The 20,062-nt window shown below is 47.8% G+C and overlaps 1 protein-coding gene across 6 annotated transcripts in view; it reads left to right on the top strand.

The window, feature by feature from the left end:
- TBC1D14 (TBC1 domain family member 14) overlaps positions 1-20,062 on the top strand; it is a 102,376-nt gene that overhangs the window by 55,845 nt on the left and 26,469 nt on the right. For 5 of the 6 annotated variants that reach the window (XM_067735031.1, XM_067735029.1, XM_067735032.1 and 2 more), the window contains 4 exons: positions 12,488-12,606; positions 14,370-14,452; positions 15,738-15,855; positions 17,909-18,015. In XM_067735031.1, the coding sequence (XP_067591132.1) occupies positions 12,488-12,606; positions 14,370-14,452; positions 15,738-15,855; positions 17,909-18,015 (427 nt within the window). Of the gene's footprint in view, positions 1-6,276; positions 6,425-12,487; positions 12,607-14,369; positions 14,453-15,737; positions 15,856-17,908; positions 18,016-20,062 lie in introns of those variants that run through there. The other variant, XM_067735035.1, reaches the window with a different exon arrangement.

The following is a 20,062-nucleotide window of genomic DNA, read 5'->3' as shown; positions in this document are numbered from 1 at the left end:
CATGCTTTTGCCCTTACCGGAGCAATTTAATGTGTTGATGTGAAAATACTGACAGCCAAAGAAGACTGCTTTTTTCACATTGATCTAATTCCCGATGGAAGGTTGAGATTTTAAAGTATTAGATAATCTCTAAACACTGTTGGATCAGCAGGGGAGACGCTTCTTGGGTCTTTGCCAGGCCCGGCTGGCTTGTCTTGGGCTGTGGTGCGTGGTGCAGGGCCCGGAGCACAGCTGGCCTTCCCAAGGAGGCGTCATCGGCAAGCGCCCGCCTAGACTTGCAGAAACCTCAGATTTGAGAAGAGCAAGGCTGTTAACCTTGCTTTCCTTCGAGTTAAGTTTCCTCTAAACTCCCCTTTAAGTTGCTTGTCTAAGTTGGACTCAGAATATTACTTAACATCTTGTCAGCGTGTGGAAGCACTTTGGGTAGAGTCTTCTGTTTGGTGCTGGAAACTCCGTGATATCCCTAATTAATAGGCAAGTGTTGCATTTGTTCCTTGATCTTATGCCTGTGTCTGGTAGTTAACAAGGCCTTAGGGCCACAAAGGGAACACTATTTTGGGATCCTAGTTCAGAGGCAGTGCATCAGGGGAGTTGATAGGAAGAGGCCCTGGAGCCAGACTGCCTGGGTTTAAATCCCACCCTGCATCTGACCAGCTGTTTACTTAACTGGGGAAGTTACTCAGAGCCTTAGTTGCTGCATCTAGGGAGAAGAGGGGGGTAGGGGAGATGATGGTGATAGTACCTATATTCGTTTCCTGTTGCTCCTGTAATAAGTTACCACCACCTTGGTGGCTTAAAACAATTCAGATTTATTCTCCTATAGTTTGGGGGTCAGAAGTCTGAAATGAGTCTTCCAGATTAAAATCAAAGTGTTGGCAGGGCTGGTCTTTTTAGGAGCTCCAGGAGAGAATCTGTTCTTTCTTTTCCAGATTCTATAAGCTGCTGGCATTCCTTGGCTTGTGGCCAAGGAATTTCTGTTCCCATCAACACACTGCCTTCCCCTTCTATAGTCACATCTCCCTCTGCTTCCATCTTTTTTTTTTTTAATAAATTTATTTATTTATTTTTGGCTCTGCTGGGTCATTGTTGCTGCTCATGGGCTTCCTTGAGTTGTGGCGAGCGGGGGCTGCTCTTCGTTGCGGCGCACAGGCTTCTCGTCATGGTGGCTTCTCTTGTTGCGGAGCACGGGCTGTAGGTGCGCGGGCTTCAGCAGTTGTGGCGCGTGGGCTTCAGTAGTTGCGGCTCGCGGGCTCTAGAGCACAGCCTCAGTAGTTGTGGTGCACGGGCTTAGTTGCTCCGCGGCATGTGGGATCTTCCCGGATCAGGGCTCGAACCCATGTCCCCTGCATTGGCAGGCGGATTCTTAACCACTGCTCCACCAGGGAAGTCCCTGCTTCCATCTTTTAAGGACACTTGTGGTTATTTTGGGCTCACCCAGATAATCGACGATAATCTCCCCATCTCAAGGTCCATAACATTAATCCCATCTGCAAAGTCCCTTGTGCCATGTAAGGTAACAGTCACAGGTCCCAGGGATTAAGACATGGGCATGTTTGGGGGCCGTCACTCAGCGTAGCACAGTACTTACCTCATGGGATTGTTAGGGTTGAATGAGACTCATCGGGTCCTAGCTCAGATGCTCCCTCCTAGGTGGTGTCTTCTAAGAAGTTTTCCCTGACCACCCCGTCTGAAGAACCACCCACTGTCGCCCCATCCGTTGTCACTCTGTCACAGAACTCTCGGGTATTTTCTGCACAGCCCATGAAACCTAGGACCAGACCTTGTTTGGTTCTCACTTTATCTCCAGGGCCCAGAATAGTAAGTACCTAGCTTTAGTGAATCGTTAATACAGGTTTGTTAAATGGATGAATGTCAAAATTTCAAAACATTCCACTTTGTAGACTTTCTTCTTACTTCTATGACAACAGAGACATTTCCCCATATCATTAAATATTCTTCCATGATCTCGTTTTTACTCACTAAGTAATGGCCTTTGTGTAGCTGTATCATGGTTCACTTAACCAGTCTCCCAGGTTGAAGTCGTTCCTTCAGTGACCTTTTTTTTTTTAAATAGATTTATTTTATTTATGTATTTATTTGGCTGTGTTGGGTCTTCATTTCTGTGCAAGGGCTTTCTCTAGTTGCGGCGAGTGGGGTCCACTCTTCATTGTGGTGCGCGGGCCTCTCACTGTCGCGGCCTCTCTTGTTGCAGAGCACAGGCTCCAGATGCGCAGGCTCAGTAGTTGTGGCTCACGGGCCCAGTTGCTCCACGGCATGTGGGATCTTCCCAGACCAAGGCTCGAACCCGTGTCCCCTGCATTGGCAGGCAGATTCTCAACCACTGCGCCACCAGGGAAGCCCTTCAGTGACCTTTTGATCCTGTGAAACCTGGTGGTGTAGCAAGGTTGGGTTTGTCAGCCTGTCTCTTAGGATGCTGCATCAAACAAATCACCCAGTCTTACCTCTTTGATCTCAAAGGATAGAGACAACAATGTTGTAGGTTAATCAATAAGCAAGTAAATCCAGTGTGCTGGTGGAGATACAGGAAGCAGGGGGATGAGTGCTGGTTAACTCAAAAACTTCAGGAGGAAGAATTCTTTTCAGGTGGATTAAGATAGAAGTCACATCTAATGCCAGATTGAGATAGAGAAAAAGCCTCTGTTAACGTCTTATTTTTGCTTTAAGTTTCAAAATTCAGTGAAAGTCAACCTGTCATCACATGGTATAATAGTTAAACCTTTCTGAATGGTACCCAGTTCCGAAATATGTGATAGAAACTGTTGGTAAAGTAACCTGCAGGTTACAGCCTGTCAGAGGAGATAAGCAGTGTGCTTTGGAAGCACATCTTAATGTGTATTTAACACATGCTTAATGCGTCTGTCTCATATTTACATTTAGTGAGCCTGTGGGCCCCAGTTGGCTGATGTCTACAGTATGCATAGCACTACGTGTTGGTAGGAGGCGTGGAGGGGCTGAGAACCCACGCCTCGCTGTGAGAAGGACGCCAGCTCTCTTCCAGTTGCAGGAATTATTTCTGGAAAGTCACCAGTAACTCCTCAGGCCAGGTCAGCTGCCTCCTGGGGCTCCTGGAGCCCTCAGATTTCTCTCAGTCATAGGACTGAGCACCCGTATAGTGTGGTAATTGTCTGTTTGCTGGTCTGTGAGGGACTTGAGGGCAGGGACCTTGTTCATCTTTATTCTTAAGGCCAAGCACCATAAGTGCTTATTGGACGGGTGCAATGAAGGATGGAACAGTGATGCTGAGTGTCTCCTCTGTGCCATGTACTTTGTTAGCAATCAGCGCGGAGAAGACTACAGTAAGACCCCGCCCTCGGAGGTTTCACAGTCTCTTGAGGGAAATAAATATTAATCAGAGAGTCATGTAATTACAAGTTGTGATTAAGTGCTATGAGAAAACAGAACCTGATGCTAGGAGAGAGAGGAACCAGGGCCTTGCTGTAGTTTACATGGTAGGGCAGGAAGTGTTTCTGTGGGGATGTGTATTTAAGATGAGATCTAAAGGATTGGTCATCAGTCTTCTTACTGGTTTATTCCCCTTGTGAAGAAAAATTTCAAACCTGGAGAAGGGTTCAAGGAATAATTTAATGATGAACAGCCATATATCCTCCACTTAGATTGAACAGTCGTTGACATTTTTCCATATTCACTTATTGTGCCTCTTTCTAGTTTTAAAAAATGGAATCATTTGAAAGTAAGTTGCAGGTATCATGACATCTTATCCATAAATACATTCAGCATTCATTCAGCTCTCTACACAACCACGAAGGTGTTATCAGGCTTAAGAAAATTATCAGTTAATTTCCATAATAGCATCTTACCATGACCATGTTCAGACCATGTTCGTGACCAGATCATGTTCTGCTTTCTCTAGTTACACCAAACTGTTCTTCATGAACCAGCCTCCAGTCAGGTTGTGTATTGCCTTTAGTTATTTGTCACTTTATTCTCTTAGAACAGTTACTCTACCATTCTGTCATGACATTTACCTTTTTTTTGAATGATCTTGTTAGTTAAAGGTTCATTTAACACATTGAGGAGATGCATTAAATCAGTTAAATGAACCAGTAAGATGGTAAAAGTGATTCCAAAGGCATTTGAGGAACTAGGTATTTATAGACATAAAACCAAAAGAGTTAGAATAAGGTTGCTACATTAGATTAAGAAAACATCATCTTCAGAGTTATCTATTCTATTGGACATAAATCCGCAAGTTAATATGTCACTTCACAGTGTCTGGGCTCTAATAGAGTAGTAAGTAGCACAGGCACATTCTCCTAGAGAATTAAATAAACCTCAGGCAGGCATATTAAAAACGCCCAGGTAGGGGCTTCCCTGGTGGCGCAGTGGTTGAGAGTCCGCCTGCCGATGCAGGGGACGCGGGTTCGTGCCTCGGTCCGGGAGGATCCCACATGCCGCGGAGTGGCTGGGCCCGTGAGCCATGGCCGCTGGGCCTGCGCGTCCGGAGCCTACGCTCCGCAACGGGAGAGGCCACAGCAGTAAGAGGCCCGCGTACCGCAAAAAAAAAAAAAAATCCCAGGTATAAATGGAAAAGACACCTCTCCTCCATGCTTTTGTCTTATTTCCAAATTTTGAATAATTTTTTTATAACAAGGCTTTCCCTAATCATTCCAGCCAGAATCAGCCTCTCCAGTTTTATCCTATTACTTTTAAAAAATGGCTTTATTGTGGTATAATTTTTATACCATAGAATTCACTCATTGTACATGTTCATGACTTTTAATAAACTTATGCAGCTATGCAACTGTCACAGCAATCCGGTTTTAGAATATTTTCACCCCTCGACAAAGTCCCCTCACGCCTGTTTGCAGTGGATCTCCGCTTCCGCCTCCAGCTCCAAGCAAACGTCAATTAGCTTTCTCTCTAGAGAAGGAAATTTCATATAAATGGAATCATGCACATTACCTTTTGTCTGGCATCTTTTCACTAAGCACAATGTCCCTGAGGCTCACCCATGTGGTGTCCATGTGGTAGCGTGTATCAGTGCCCTTTTCATTGTTGCGTCAGTGCTGTTTATGCATTCCTCACTTAATGGGTTTTTGGAATGTTTTTTGGTGTTGGGCTCTTATGAATAATGCTGCTGTGAACATTTGCAGGCAAGTCTTTTTGTGGGTGTATTTTTTATTTCTCTTGGGTAGGTTCCTAGGAGTGCGGTAGGTGTATATTGAACTACGTAAGAAACTGCCAGATTGTTTTCAAAAATGGCTGCAACTGCTAGTGACTTATGAAAATTCCAGATTCTCCACATTCTCGCCATCACCTGTCATTGTCTGTCTTCTCGATTATAGCTTGATGGACATTGTAGTCTCCTTCTGAGTGAAGAAGTTTCTGGTGGCAACTTGGTAATGCTATCATCCAGAAAATCAGCTGCGGAAAGCGTGGTACCATGGTCTGAGGACTTGTGAGTTCCCTTCCGGAAGGAGAGTCTGTGTTGTCTCAAGCCCAGTTTGTTCAGCACTTGGACATTGGACCTATGGGCTGACCAGAAATAATTTTGACCTTATGCAGATTTTAAAGACTTAAAACATTGAGGTATGCTCTCCAAACAGTGGAATGCTGCCGTCCGAAGTGTACTCTTCAGTTAGTTGTGATGAATGTTTATCAAGACGATACTTCTGGCACCCCCCTGGGGATATGTTCTGCCCCTTCCCAGTCAGTCCCCGAGAAGCAGTCACTAGGCAGATTTCCATCACTAGGTGTTCCTGCGTGCACCCTGACGCTCTGATTGAACTGATCTTACTGTGGAAAGCATTTGATCCACAGTAGCGTATAAAGAAGAGAATAAAATGGCTCATAGTCACTCCACTACCCAGAGGTTACTAGTGTTACTATTCTTATGTAGTGCCTTCCGGTAATGTACTTGTGTCATTTTTTAGAAAATCTCACAAAGCAGAGCTTTGGCGTACGTTGTTTGGCGTGTCACCGCTTCCTTTTTGGAGTGTACGTTTTCCAGCGTGATATTTGTGTGCTGAGGACGCAGCCTAACTCGCTTGGCGCGAGCATTTAGGCCCGGTTTGTATCGCGGGCGGACAGCCCGCGTCTGGACTCCCCGCCTGCGTGGGCACGTCCGGTGTCTGGAGGGCGCCGCGCGACCTTCCCTACCTGGGCGGCCAGAGGAGGAACCCCTTGGGACTTGGGGGACCCAGGTCCTCCCCCAGCCCCGCCCGGCGCCCAGGGTCCCGGCGAGCCAGGCCTGACGCGCCGAAACCGAGCCGCGGATCGGCTGCGCGGCATCTGCGCGCGATTGAGCGGCCTGCCGCCCCCGCCCGGCCGCCGGAGCCGCCGCCCGAGGTCGCGCCGCGGAGCCCCGCTTGCTCCCTCGTTCGCCCGCTCACTCGGGCATGGAGCCGCCGGCCGCGCGCCTCTGAGCCCCGCGGCGTTCATGGTGAGTGGGGCCGGGGCCCCGCCCGCGCCCCTCCGGGGGTCTGCCCGCCCGTCACCGGCCGGAGGCCCCAGCGTGGGTGCGCCCGTGTGCATGTGTGTGTGTTACACGCATCTGTTCCAACGAGCTGAAGCTTGCATGTGGCCGCGGTGATGCGCCTTCCTCCCCCCTGCCATTCTTTGTCTGTGATTCCATGTAATTTCCTCACAGCGTTGAGTTTTAATGGGTACAGTGGGGGACTGTAGGAGAGAGAGCCAGCGCGTCCTAATTCTTACCACCCAGAGGGGGATCGCACCCTGGGTTCAGACTGAGGTCAGTCCAGGCCAGGCACCCCTCTTAGAGGCCTGAATGGCATTCATTGCCCGTGATCCTGGGGGCAAGAAGCCTTTGTACGGAGCTCAGGCTGTACCCCGTTTGCTCAGGGTCCGAGTAAGGTGGTCAGATCGTAGCAGTAACCAAGCTTGTTAAAACCCACAGTTCAGTTTTAACACATTTCATTCACCAGTCCACAGGTGAACTTCTGTGTTCTACATGTTTTGTAAGTAACATGACAATTAGAAAGGCCCCCTGAGAGTTGCTGTCCCAAATGCCAACATTTCTGGTAACCTAGAGGATGCTTTCTGGGAAAAAGACTGTGGTAAGGAGAGAAAAGAGTTGAAGTCTGAGGAGCCCTTCAGAGGATTCCGGAGGGTCCTTCTTACTGTGAGGTCAGCCTCATTGGTCACCAGTACTGTCGTTTTGGAAGTCCCAGCATTTGTAAGACCTGTTCAGGCCACTCTTAACCACTAAAAATGGCAAAATAGAACAGATCTCGTCCCAGATTGTGAGACAACACCCCTCTCCCCCCAAAAGTTGCTTGTTATAAATGGCAAAGTGTGACGCCAGCTGCAGTGTTCTGGGCTCTTTACTTTCATCTACTCTTCACAACCTTATTAAGCACCACTCTTAGCGGGAAGTGTTGTGAAAAGTAATTCTGCGGCAAAATAATGACAGTAATACTCCCTGTCATTTTGAGGCACCTGCTATGGCCATGTGTCTTTCGTTAATTCATTCTCATTTAATAGGTGGGGAAGCAGGCTTGGAGGGGCGAAGGAACATGCCCAAGGTCACGCTGCCGTTGGTGATGATCTGGAGGTGATGGTTCAGAGCCAGGCCTGCCGCCAACTCACAGTGCTTCCTCTGCATGGTCCTCAGCCGGTGCCCACAGGGTTGCCGTACTCTCTGTCCCTTACGCTGGTTTCACGTCAGTCTGTTCACAGGTGCCACGTGGTGACCTGCTATGCTTTATTCCAGACGTACCTCTAAAACCCCCTCGTTATTTTAAAAGGCTAATCTTGATGCTATACCAGTTGAGTCCAAGGCTTAAGCACAGGTTTTAACTGATGAGCCTCTCTCCTTGTAACTAACATAGATTTCCAGGAAGCTAGGGGGCTTCTGTTACCATGTTTGGGCGTAATTGGCTGTCTTTTACAGCACTCTTCCAGTTCTGTGCGTAGCAGTGACACCCCTCTTGTCATCCTACCAGGAGCACTTTCTTTACTGTTTGAGGAGCTTGATCTTCTCCTCTTACACAGATGTCTGTCGAGGTAGACACTTTTTTCTTTCTTCTTCAACTGGCAGATTATAACTTTATTTAGGAGTCTCATGCCCCGTCCTTATCTCCAGCACTGTTCAGATCATGCACATGATGTAGACGTTGCCTTTGGATGTATCGAATGGGCTCATCACACCTCACACTGTTTACTTTCGGGCTCTACCCCAGTCTAGCTCTTCCTTTCTCTCTCTCGCTTGGCCTTGGCTTGTCCCGTCAGCTCTGGGAAGCTTGTTGTTGAGACCATGAAGTCTAGAACAGAACTTGGACCCGGCGTCATTCCCCACGTAGAGCGTTCATGCTCACCCACAGAGAAGCCTGTTCGCCGTCATCTCCTGGCTGCTGCTTGTGCTGTCGGGCTGCCCCTCCCTCACGGCTTCCAGCCCAGCTCTCCCCTGTCCTTTGTCCATTGAGATGGCACCCTTTATGAGCTGTTTTCTTTTATTCTCTCCAGCCACAGGTGTCCTGTCCTTGGGGCTCCCACATTTTTTATCGTCTGCTCTGGTTTCATAGCCTCTGCTGGCATCGTACTGCCCCTGCTAGAGTGAGTGAGCCCTTCAAGGTGGGGTCTGCAGGTCTGCTAAAGTGCCAGGCCCCTTCACAGATGAGCTCCTGGCCCCTGTGTGGAGTTGAGGCTCTGCTCGGCTGCCCTGGTGTACTGCTTTCTTCCTGAACCTTTGCTGCATTATCAGACCACAGCCGCACTTAGCCCCCAGTTGGGTGCAGTAGGCTTTGTTTGCTGCTGTCTCTCTGGTGTTGGTCTTACCTTCCCAGCAGGATACAAGCACCACTCTGGGCAGGGACTGTGACCTCTTCTAAATTAGTGACTTGTAAACTTTTTATTCTGACACAACACCCCAGCCCCATCCCCGGGTTAGAAAATTTAGGTTGAGACTCATTTCTCTCAAGAAGGCATAGCTGTAAGTAGGTACAGAACTGAAACAAACTGTCCTTACTATGTGCACTCTGTATTTTTGTGTTGTTTGATTTAAAAAAAATACTGTCGTGACCAGTAAAACTGATTTGCCACTAGAACTTTGCAGAACCCTGTTCTAAATTCCCTCTAGGGTTATGCGGCGTGTTGGAATCTGTAGTGGTTCCTTGAATGGATGGTTTATACTGATGAGCCTGCAGGACTTCTGATGAGCACAGCAATGAATGGTATTGTTACTTGGTTTAAACCAAGAGACTTCAGCTTGATCCCATAAGGGCCCCAAGAGGAGAAGAAACTTTGGAACGATGAGTTGCACCGGGGCTGGGCCGACCCCACCATTTGCCTGGCACACAGAAAGGGCTCATACTTTATGGGCAGCCGTTAAATGTTTGTCTCGTGATCTCATCATCACAGGAGTCTTCACAGTTGCTACCGTTTTATAGCCGAGAGAGAAGCAAGATGATTTGCCCCAAATCAGAGCCAGGACTTAGATTTAGAACTCAGTCTTTTCGCTTCCAAAGCCCTAGCTCTTGCCATATCACATGCTGACCTCAGTGTTGGTAACTCACAGCTGAAAGTTGTTTGTCCTGAGAGTGAATCGTCCCCTTTCTTGTTCCTGAAGTTGGTTTGTCTGGCTTGGAAGATGAGCTTACTGTCGACCCCTCTAGGTAGCAGTGTGAGAACTACATCTGGAGTAGGATCTGTTAACAATTTCCAAAGCCATTCGTATTCTGAAATGCCATTTAGAATTTTGAAAAGGCTTTCCCTGGGATTTCAAGTATGGACAGGCCAGGCCTCCTTTTTTTTAAATCATGCGGGGCTCTGTGTGGTTAAAACATAAGTATTTGACTTGCATCTGCACTTAATTCACTATTACAGGTTTGTGTCATAGCTGAAAGCTTCATTTAGACTGAATATAAATGATTAAACTGGATCATGCATTCTAGTGAGTGGCAGTCTGCGGTGAGCAGTGCAGGGGCAGAGCCAGGGTGCTGGCCTCTGGTCCAGCTCCTCCAGCCCCAGCCCGGCCTCCACCTGATGGCAGCTCCTCTCTCGGGGTTGTGGGGAGCTAGTGTGAAGGGCAAGTTGAGCCCATTCCGTGTGTGTAAAGTGCTTGGCCCGTTGCGACTGTGCTGCTTGTTACCGTTTGTGGTGGAGCCTCCGAGCTCTAACTGAAGAGACTGATTTTTTTAAAATCACAAGTCAAGGCATTTAATTAACTTTACAACGCGTCTTCGTATCTGTGCTCTTTGCAGACCTTGCAGGGCTCCTTGATTGTTGTTTGGCCATAGGGCATTTTTTCTGCCTTATACGGTTTCAAGCCCGAGGAGAAAAAGGGTCATGGCAGACGGCAGCCAGGGCCAGCCTTTACGGAGCACTTCCTCTGCACCCAGAGGCTTGTGCGGACTGCTTCACAAGCCTCTGCCACTCCTTAGACAGCCCTCTCTGCTAAGTGCTGTTTCCCTTTTTGCAGATGTGGAAATGAGGTGCAGGGATTCTAAGCTGTGCTTTGCCGGGGGTCACAGCTAGTTCCTGGTGGATCTGAATTTGCTCCCAGGCCCGTCTGGCCCCGAAGACCACACTTAACTCGAATAGGCCCTGGCCTTTTCCCTCCAGAACTGCACACCTGTTTGTTGAGTATATCCACAGGAGAGGTTGGGCCTGCGCAGAGTGGCGGAGTGGGGAGTCCTGCAGGCCCGGCTCCTTGCTGGCTATGGACTTGGGGGCAAGTCACTTCACTCTGAACCTCAGTGGCCCTACCTGTCAAATGCGGTGACACTTGCCATAGAGATCGTTATGGAGATAAAGTTAAACTATGTGTAAAGCACACAAAGCCAGTGGAGGTGGGCATCCGCATGCTGGGACCTCTGACTTCGGGGCTCAGCACCTTTGGCCTTGGCATAGAGCCCACTAGACCAGCATCAGCAAGTAAGTAGCACCTTGCAGGGCGTTCGCTAACAATTCTTGTTAACATGCAGCGTGCCTCAGAATCTTTCTCAGCACACAACTTCTGGTAGATTTCCTATAAAATACAAGATTTTACATTGGGTACGTATGTAGAATCTGATGGCTACATAGGATACTTGGGATGGCTGTTGTAGCATGTGAAGTTGCAGCTGAGTGCTTGGCACATGGAGGTGCTCAGATGTTTGAATGGATGACACAGTGAGTCCATTTTCTCCGCTTTGGGTGAGTGGAGGTCGTTTTAGATTTTAATGGAACCATTTTACACCGGGGTGAACAATGTTAAGACATCTAACCTTGTACATCCAGATATACAGAAACTGCCCCACCCGCCTGTTTCTTGGTGCACACGCTTCTCATAGCTTGTGGGTTTTGAGGAAAAAATGTTTTCTTTTAACTTTTTAGAAGCCTCTGTAGGCTTTCCTGGCTGAGAGAATAATCGCTTGCCGAATAATTTTACCAGTAACACCCCACTTGACAACTAGTGTTAATAAAATTCATTTAGCAAGTCATCACTTTCCACTCCTGATACTACTTCTATTGTATTGGGAGTGGTTATTTAAATCTTAGTTTAAACTACTGGGTTGTTTGTCCTGTCTTCCCAGTTAGGTTGCCTTCCCTTAAGGGAGGGTCCTGAGAGCCTTGTCTATAATAGGCAACAAGAGAACACTGTTTTTTTATTTTTTGCAGAGGGCTAAGGGTACACATGCACAGGCACGCATACACACACAGTTGCAGAAACTGGACTCTTTGGCACAGATTACTTGGCTCTCCTGAACTCTGCTGGTTGGGTGTTTGGAATGTGGGTCACCAGGTGTGACTGAGGTTTTGTGGTTGCAGCTCATAGGACGAATTAATGACCTGGAAGTGTGGAGGCCGCTCGTAGATTTCCAGGGCATGGCACAATTATTCGTGTAACAGCTTGCAGTGATGGCTTCACACAAAGATGTTAAAGAATTTCTTTCTTGACGTTTCTGCTTTAAGAAAATGAAACAGCTTTCATCATCTTCAAGCAAAAGATTTTTAATTTTTAAGCCCATCCTCATTTCAGGAAAGGTTTGAAAGGCAAACAAAAATAGATAAAATGCTGTGGTGTAAAAGGAAATGCATTAGAAATTTAGGGTGGGAGTGGGAGATGAAGCCAGGGGTGGGGGTCAGATGCATGCTAGAATTGGCTATCACTCTGACTCTGAGCTTCCCTGTGACCACTGCAATAATCAGTTCAAATTTATGGTGTCCAGAAGACAGAATACACACCTCTTACCCAGAAGCAGCCTAGGAGACCCGAGTCGATGTTTGCGGGCCCTTAGCGGAGCAGCTGGGATGATGAGATCCTTAGTGACTTCCCTACCAGTATGGGAAGCCCACAGTCCCCATAACGTGATGGCCTGAACTGCAGAGCTGAACCCCTTTCATGGGCAGTTTTTCCTTTTAAAGAGCAAGGAATATTTTCAGTGCATCATCCTCAAAATCGACTTAAAGGACTTCACAACAAAACACCTTGCTTACTTTGAAAAGGGCTTCGTAATATCAGAATTGGCCGGGCCTGGAGTTATCCCTGGTTTCTTTGTCCTAGGAATATGAAGACAAGGCTGGACGACCTAGCAGGCCACCCTCTCCAAAGCAGAATGTGAGGAAGCATCTTGACTTTGAGCCTCTTTCCACCACCGCACTCATCCTGGAAGACAGACCAGCGTGAGTCTGAAGAAGAGTCTGTGGAGAGTTTGTTTTCAGGGATAAGTACATTTGCTAGTCACCTTTTCATTAGAAAAGGGGAAGAAAAATTAGCACGTCACTTACTAAAAATGCGGGGCCCCTCTTCATTCCCTCCACTAACGTGTGTTCTATATGATAGCATGACTGATGTGGAAAACTTTCATTTAACGTAGAAGTTTTTGATCAGGATTTTCCATTCAGGTGATTTTTTACTTTAATTTAGCATTTCCAGATGCTTAAGGAGCTGTTATTAATTGTAGACTGGCTTGTAACGGTAAGAAGCACCAGGAAGTATACTCGAAAGTGGGTGTTCTGGAGGCACCCCAGTATTGTAGAACAATTCCCGGACTAGCCTACTGGTTCTTTGGGATCTGCAGAAAACAGGCTGGGTGATCCCAGCAAGTTCCCTTCCCTCTGGGCCTCTGGTTTCCATCCATCTGATGAGGAGAGATGGGTTTTGATGACGGGCTTGTAGATCGTGTTTGGAGACCTTAGTAAGGGAAAGGGATTGCTCCATTGTACCAGGCCATAGCTTATCTCTATTTAAGCATCGAGTTTCCATAGAACACTGTATTTGAATAGAAAGATTCCACAGCTTTTTCTCACTGTTGTGGCCTCTCCCGTTGCGGAGCACAGGCTCTGGACGCGCAGGCTCAGCGGCCATGGCTCACGGGCCCAGCTGCTCCGCGGCATGTGGGATCTTCCCGGACCGGGGCACGAACCCGCGTCCCCTGCATCGGCAGGCGGACTCTCAACCACTGCGCCACCAGGGAAGCCCGTCCACAGCTTTTAAGAAAAAGAGAGATTGTAAAACATTCGGCTAGGATCCCTAAGGTCCCTGCCAACCCTGACATTTAAAATTGATGAAGTCTGCGAAGAAATGTGTCTTCTGATGTTAATTTTCGGTCCTTGGAAATTGTGGATGTGTGGGTAGATGGGGAGAGAAACCCTGAAATGGAGGATTCAGAAGGTAGGTAGAGATTATTGGTAGAAGCCGCCGCACTGTGAGGATCCGTCCTGTAATGCTGTCTAAAACATGAGCTGTGGGAAGCCGTGCCCTGTTCTCCTGCAGCAAAAACACTGTGATGTGCGCAGACAGCCAGACATTGCCGCCCTCCCAGTTTTCAAGGACCAGCAAATTCACCAGCACGTTTCTGAAAGAGAACATGCGTTTTATTTTTTTAACCGGGATTCAGAGTTGTATAGCACATTTAGTCGTTTAGAACTATTGTATGAATCTGTGTGTGTGTGTGTGTGTGTGTGTGTGTGTGTGTGTGTGTGTATAAATGAGATGAACCACATAGCTAGTATGAAACTTACTTAAAAAAACTGGCCAGGGAATATATTCATACATAGATGTATCAATAACATATGCCGTTAGGGTACTCTACTTCAAGGGTAACTGTTGACAATTATTGTATTCGTGCGATGTGGTCAAATCAAAGTTTCTTTGGAGACTGGGGTGAAAAAAAAAAACCCAAAGATTAAGTGTTTATCTCCATTGGAGTTATGGTTAATTGCTATTTTCTTCTTTCTGCTAATCTTTAGACTCCAAGTTTTTAAAAATGAGCTTATTTTAATACTTTCGTAAAAAAATATTTTTAGTTTATGAAAGAGCTGCGTCTTTATCATCTAACAAATGTGGTTTTGGTCTTTGAGCTTTTCATTTGTTAGTAAATGATGCTTCAAGTTTCTCTTATTTAGTATTTAAAATGGTGAAAAATCATTTCTTTTCTATCAAGAAATCTCCCGGCGAAGCCAGCTGAAGAAGCTCAGAAACACAGGCAACAGTATGAAGAAATGGTGGTTCAGGCCAAAAAACGAGGTAATGGAGCTCACATGTGTTTGGTTATGTAAGTCAGCACAAGATTTTGTGTCTTTGTGGATATTTTCTCTTTACCTGATGGAGCTGTAGAACCTGAACTTTGGTGAATGCTTTATTTAATATTTTGAGATTTATAATTTTCATCAAAAACGTATGTTTCTACTAACTACTTATTCCTGGTTAATTCATTCAAGGTAATAGCACTTTGAATTTACACAAGGAAAGAGACTGTGTAGGATAAAAGTACTAGGCTGCAGAAAGCTTTAGCCAGTGATGCTGGAGAGGCAGATCTCTTTCTGTCTGTGGGCTCAGTTTTCCTTATTTACAAGAAGATGTGATGGGATTTGACAGAGTGCCTTGTGACACCTAAAAACCCTATGATTCTTAGATGTTTAAAAAGTATGTATAGTAAAACGTGGTCTGTCTGTACAATGGAATGTTATTCAGCCTTAAAAAGGAATGAAATTCTGACACACTCTTAACATGAAGCTTGAAGACATTATTCTAAGTGATATAAGCCAGACACAAAAGGACAAATGCTGTGTGCTTCCACTTATATGAGGTATCTAGAAGAGTCAGATTCATAGAGACAGAAAGTAGAGTGGAGGTTGCCGGGGGCTGGGGAGCAGGGCGGGGTGTGTGTGTCGGGGGGTGAGAAGTTAGTGTTTCGTGGGGAGAGAGTTCCAGTTCGGGAAGATGAAAAAGTTCTGGAGATGGACGGTGGTGATGGTTGCGTAACAATGCGAAATATACTTCACGCCACTGGGTGTACACTTAAAATGGGAAATTTTATGTTTTGTGTATTTTACCACAAAAAGTGTATATATAAATGAAAATGCATGGTATTTCTCAGAGTTGCTGTTATACCCTAAGAGTTATTCTTAAGCTGTGAGAAGTGAAGTTGCAGGTTCCATTGGAAAGGGTGAGGCGAGCACAGAGAGGCTTCTGGTGTGTCTGTTCCTGTTCGGTCTTTTGACTGGGGCTGTAGTTTCATGGGTTTGTCTATTTTGTGATAATTTCGTTAGGTTCTTATTTGTATACTTTTCTGTTTATATGTTATACTGTATTACGTTACAGAAAAGCTTACTAAAAGGTGGATAACGCCTAAGCTTTCTAAACTCCGTAAGGTGTGAAATGAGTCTCGGAAGAGGTCAGGTCTCAGTGCTCTACTTCACTGCCCTCTTCCTGGTGTTTTTGCAGCCTGGCTCTTTGAGAAAAGTCACCTAGCTTGAAATCAGTGGATATCAGTTAATAGATGTTTCCTTCTTTTAACTGTGATTTCTAGAGCTGAAAGAAGCCCAGAGGAGAAAAAAGCAGCTGGAAGAAAGATGCAGATTAGAAGAAAGTATTGGAAATGCTGTCCTCACTTGGAATAATGAGATTTTGCCTAACTGGGAAACAATGTAAGCTCTCTAGACGCTACACGTCTTTGCAGAATTCAGGGGAAGCAGCTGTATTAATTGTAGCTCCTCTCACAGCCCCTGATGAAATTATCTGATAAGGTTAAGTTGCACAGAGTCTCCTTCCTCTGCCTTGGTGCAGCCCTTGCCGTTTCTCACCTGGTACTGTGACAGCTCCCCTCCCGCCCCTTCCACTTGTCTTCTGCTCGGCAGCCAGAGGGATCTTCTAAGGCACGAATCTGCGTCACTTCCATACTTTACATGTCAGTGACTTCCTGTGACTCTCGGTGTAAAATTGGAATTGCTTGGCTTAGCCGACAGGACCCTTCGTGGGACAGCACGTCCCTTTCCCTGTAGCCTCACCTTTCATCTCTCCTTTGCTTGGACAGTGCCCTTTCCTTAGGGAGCCTCAGGGCCTTTGCATGTTCCATTCCCTCTGCATCGAGTGCTCTTGCCCTGTATCTCCTCATTCGGTTAACACTTTGTTCTTTAAAGCTCAGTCTTCCTTGGAGAAGCCTTTCCTGCCCTCGCCCTGGCTCCAGGTGCCTGTAGAGGACCCCGCTGGGTACACTGCATCTGTCTGCTCAAGTTTCTGTTGTCCTGTCTGAGGAGGGGCGCCGGGTGTGCTTTGGTGACAGCCCCCGGTAGCCGGCACACAGTAGAGTCCGGCACTGTTGTCTCCTTCACGTCTGAGGGACAGCTGTAGGTCTTTCCTCGTGCGTGGTCAGAATGGTTAGGGGCCGGTGTCTGGACAGCAGTCTTGGAGCCACGCACAGAGGCTGGTGCCTCCTTTTGGGCCTCCCCCTATCAGCAGGAGCTGGGGGAGCTTGGACGCCAGTTTCCTTTTTCTCTCTTCCAACCTGAACCGTGTGTCAGGTTGTTGGGGACTTGCTTCTGGCACTTACCTGGGTGTTACTCACTCCCACTGTGGAGGTGGGGTCCGGGGGGAGCAGAGATCGCCCTGTTGAGGCTCTGCACGGGGAACACACGCTGTGCCCAGAGCCTGCTTTTCTGGGCAGTGGGGCCCAGTAACAAGAGTTAAGGTCCTCAGAACCCTTGGACTGACTCCCTGTGTGGCTGCAGAGCCCTGGCCCACCCTACATTGACTGATGCTTGATGTGGTCCAGACGCGTGCATTCATACAGGAACTGCCGCTTAATGACCGCCAGCTGGGTGCCGGGCACCTTTCTGGTTTGTCCCACTTAATCCTCACAGCAGCCCTTGGGGGTCAGGGGGAAGGTTCCGTCATCTTGGTTTAGGGAGAATGATAGTGAGAGGAGAAGGAGTTTGCTCCGGGTTCCCCAGCTAAGGGTGTTATGGGGCTGCAGCCCCGGTTTCTGCAGCGTCAGCCCGTGCTCTCCCCTCTGCGCTGTGCCGAGGAGCACCGTGTTGGGAGCCTTTGGCACCTTTATGTCTGTCCCAGTCTGTCAGCAGTGTGTGTTCATTGTGACCAGCAGACCTCAGCGACTCTGCAGTTCCTAATATTCTGAGTTAGCAGAGCTGTCCTGCCGTTAGAGTTGCCTTGCCTGAGCGCTTCAGCTGTGTGTGTGCAGCTGTGCAGAGGCTGGCGGCTGTGCCCTCGGGCTCCCTTCTCGAGGCCCCCTGGGGCCTGCCCTCCATCGGCAGCTCTGCGGCAGCGCCTGCTGGCTCTGCACACCGTGCCCAGCTGCCTGCCGTTCCCGGAGCAGGCCGGCTTGTTTCTCGTTGCTGTGCTTTCTGTGCAGAACGTCCTTTCCACCCTTCCTCTGCTTCCACTGCTACTGGTCACTGAGAATTTGGCTCCACAGTAGCGCTCTGGGCTCCTGGTTTGTGGCGCCCATCTCTGCGTGTGCAGTGCCTGTGGCACACCTGGCACAGCAGTGACCCAGTGGAAGGTAGCCGTCGACCTCCTGGTCTGTCTGTCTGGAATGGTGGACTGTAAGCTCCCTGAGGCCAGGGGCTGTGACATAACGACTGTGCCTCCCCCGCTTTTGTGGTTTGGGGTTAAGCACGTGGGTAGACAAACATTTCGTCACTGAGAACAAACTCATAAACTCATGCTTCCGTTTTTGTCCAGGTGGTGCTCTAGGAAAGTTCGAGATTTATGGTGGCAGGGAATCCCTCCCAGCGTGAGAGGCAAGGTCTGGAGCTTAGCCATTGGCAACGAGTTAAACATCACCCACGGTGAGTGGCTTGCATGACCCTAGGCCTGGGGAGTCCACCCCTGGGTCCTGTGGCTTCTCCTGTCCCATTTTCCCCATTAGGAAGAAAGGCAGCCATCGCCACGCCGCTGTGTCTTCGGAGAGGCCAGGTAAGTGTGTCTTCCAGGAGCGGAGCCGGTGGGGAGCCGGGGCTCACTCCTGGGTGCTACAGTTATCTGGTGTCAGTTGAGAGCGGACGCCCGCCTTCTTCCTGATAGCTGTCACCTTCCCTGAGTACGTGGGGAGCATACGTGGGGCTCAAAGCCTTAGTGGGCTGAGCCATGTTCGGATCTCTTCTCAGAGTCCTGCAGAAAGTGAGCCTTGATGGAGACGTGAAAGTGGAAGGGAAGGATGTTTCTTTCTGTGGAGGTGCTGTATCTGGGGTACTTCCGGTTTTTTGTGACTCTTTTTTTTCCCTAGGCATCTTATAAATCAGCACCTTAGAGGGGACAGCATACTGTGCTAGGACTGGGTCCTTGAGGGTCTAGTAGCTTGAGACCAGAGGGAGGCGAGCTCTGTACCCTCCTTTCTTAGGGCTGTTTGTCCCGCCATACGCACTCATACAGTTTGGGTGTGCTTCTCCTCCACCAGTGTGTTCACTGGTTCACTCCCCTCTCCGCCCAGCGCTCTGCAGGCTGTGAGCCAGGGTGAAACTGACGCTAGGAGCTCATAGACTTACAATTAAGTGCTGAAGAAATGGTAATCCTTCCTTTTTCCCTCTTCCTCCCTGTCTGCCGTCTAAGCTGCTCAGGACAAGAGCGCCTTCCTTGTCTTCTCTGTATCAGTGCCCAGCTGTGGAGTTGGTGGTGGCAGTTTTCACCCTGTTGAAGGCCCCTGAGTTTAAAGTAGATTGATTTGTGTCTTCTCTGTGTGGCTCGGGCTCGTGTCGTTATTGTAATTTTTATTTTGTCAGGTGCTGATCTCACCACGTGCAGTGGTAGCCTTGCCCGGCAGTGTGCTCCGTCTTGAGTAATGACAGCTGGTTGGGTGAATGGGGACTGGTTTCCTTTCATTGTGATCTCCTCAAAGTTGCATTTTTTTGGCTAATCCTTACCTGCCCCAAACTTAACATCTGTACGTGAGAAGATGGATAGCATTTACCTTGTGGAAATGGTTTTTCCGCAGCTTCCCTGGAAGTAGATGTTTGGAGAAATGGATGACCATTTATCTCAGTCCCTGTTCTTGAAAATTTCTAAACTGTATCAACAACTCTACACCAGTTGGATGTAATGCAGGGAACTCTGTGTGTGTGTGTTTAATTTTTGGTGCTCACTGTTGGCTGCACTGATTTTATTTAAATTAAAATCCTTCATAGACCGTATCATCATCGTATATCAGGCTAAATGGCTAATTAATCAGTCACATGCCTTGAAAGTTTGTCTAAATTTTGATATTGGCTCGTTTTATTTACATTGTGTCTTTCTTGTATAATTAGCTGCCTAGTGTCAGTTGCCCCCATAGAATTGATGCTCAGGAAGCTGGGGCCTCACCTGTCATGCTTTCCTTTCTGTCACCCGAGCCCAGCACAGCTCTCTGTGCAGTCAGGCCCTCAGGAAGTATTTGCTGAATGAATGAATGAATGAGTGCCACCTTATTGGGTCCTTCTTTTGCTGCATATTCAAGCCAATGTGACAACACAGATGATCTTGAAGTCTGCTGTTGAGGCCTGGCATCGGATTAGGTTCTTTACTCGCATCTTAGTTAACATTGGCAGCGGTCTGAGGGGCAGGTATTGTTGACCTTATTTCCCTACTGAGAAAGTCAGCCACTGGCTGACTCTGAAGCCTGTGTTGCGATTTGGAAGCCCCATGGTTTTGCTCTTTTTGTGGCTGTGCAGTTGGAAACTCACTGAAGGTCAACCTAATCGTACTGTTAAACTTCACTCTTTGGGAAGTCAGCCTTGTACTTTGAAGCTTCGTCTGGAAAGAAGGTGTGTTCACTGTTCTAACTCCCTCTCCCCCCACAGACACACGCCAGTAAAACCATGCGGGTGTTTTAAAAACTGACACTTTGACCCATTTTACCCTGAG

Source organism: Pseudorca crassidens, chromosome 4 (assembly GCF_039906515.1).
Source record: "Pseudorca crassidens isolate mPseCra1 chromosome 4, mPseCra1.hap1, whole genome shotgun sequence".
In the NCBI taxonomy this organism is placed as follows: Eukaryota; Metazoa; Chordata; class Mammalia; order Artiodactyla; family Delphinidae; genus Pseudorca; species Pseudorca crassidens.
Note: the sequence above shows the minus strand (reverse complement) of the source record. Positions and strands in the feature narration are given on the sequence as shown.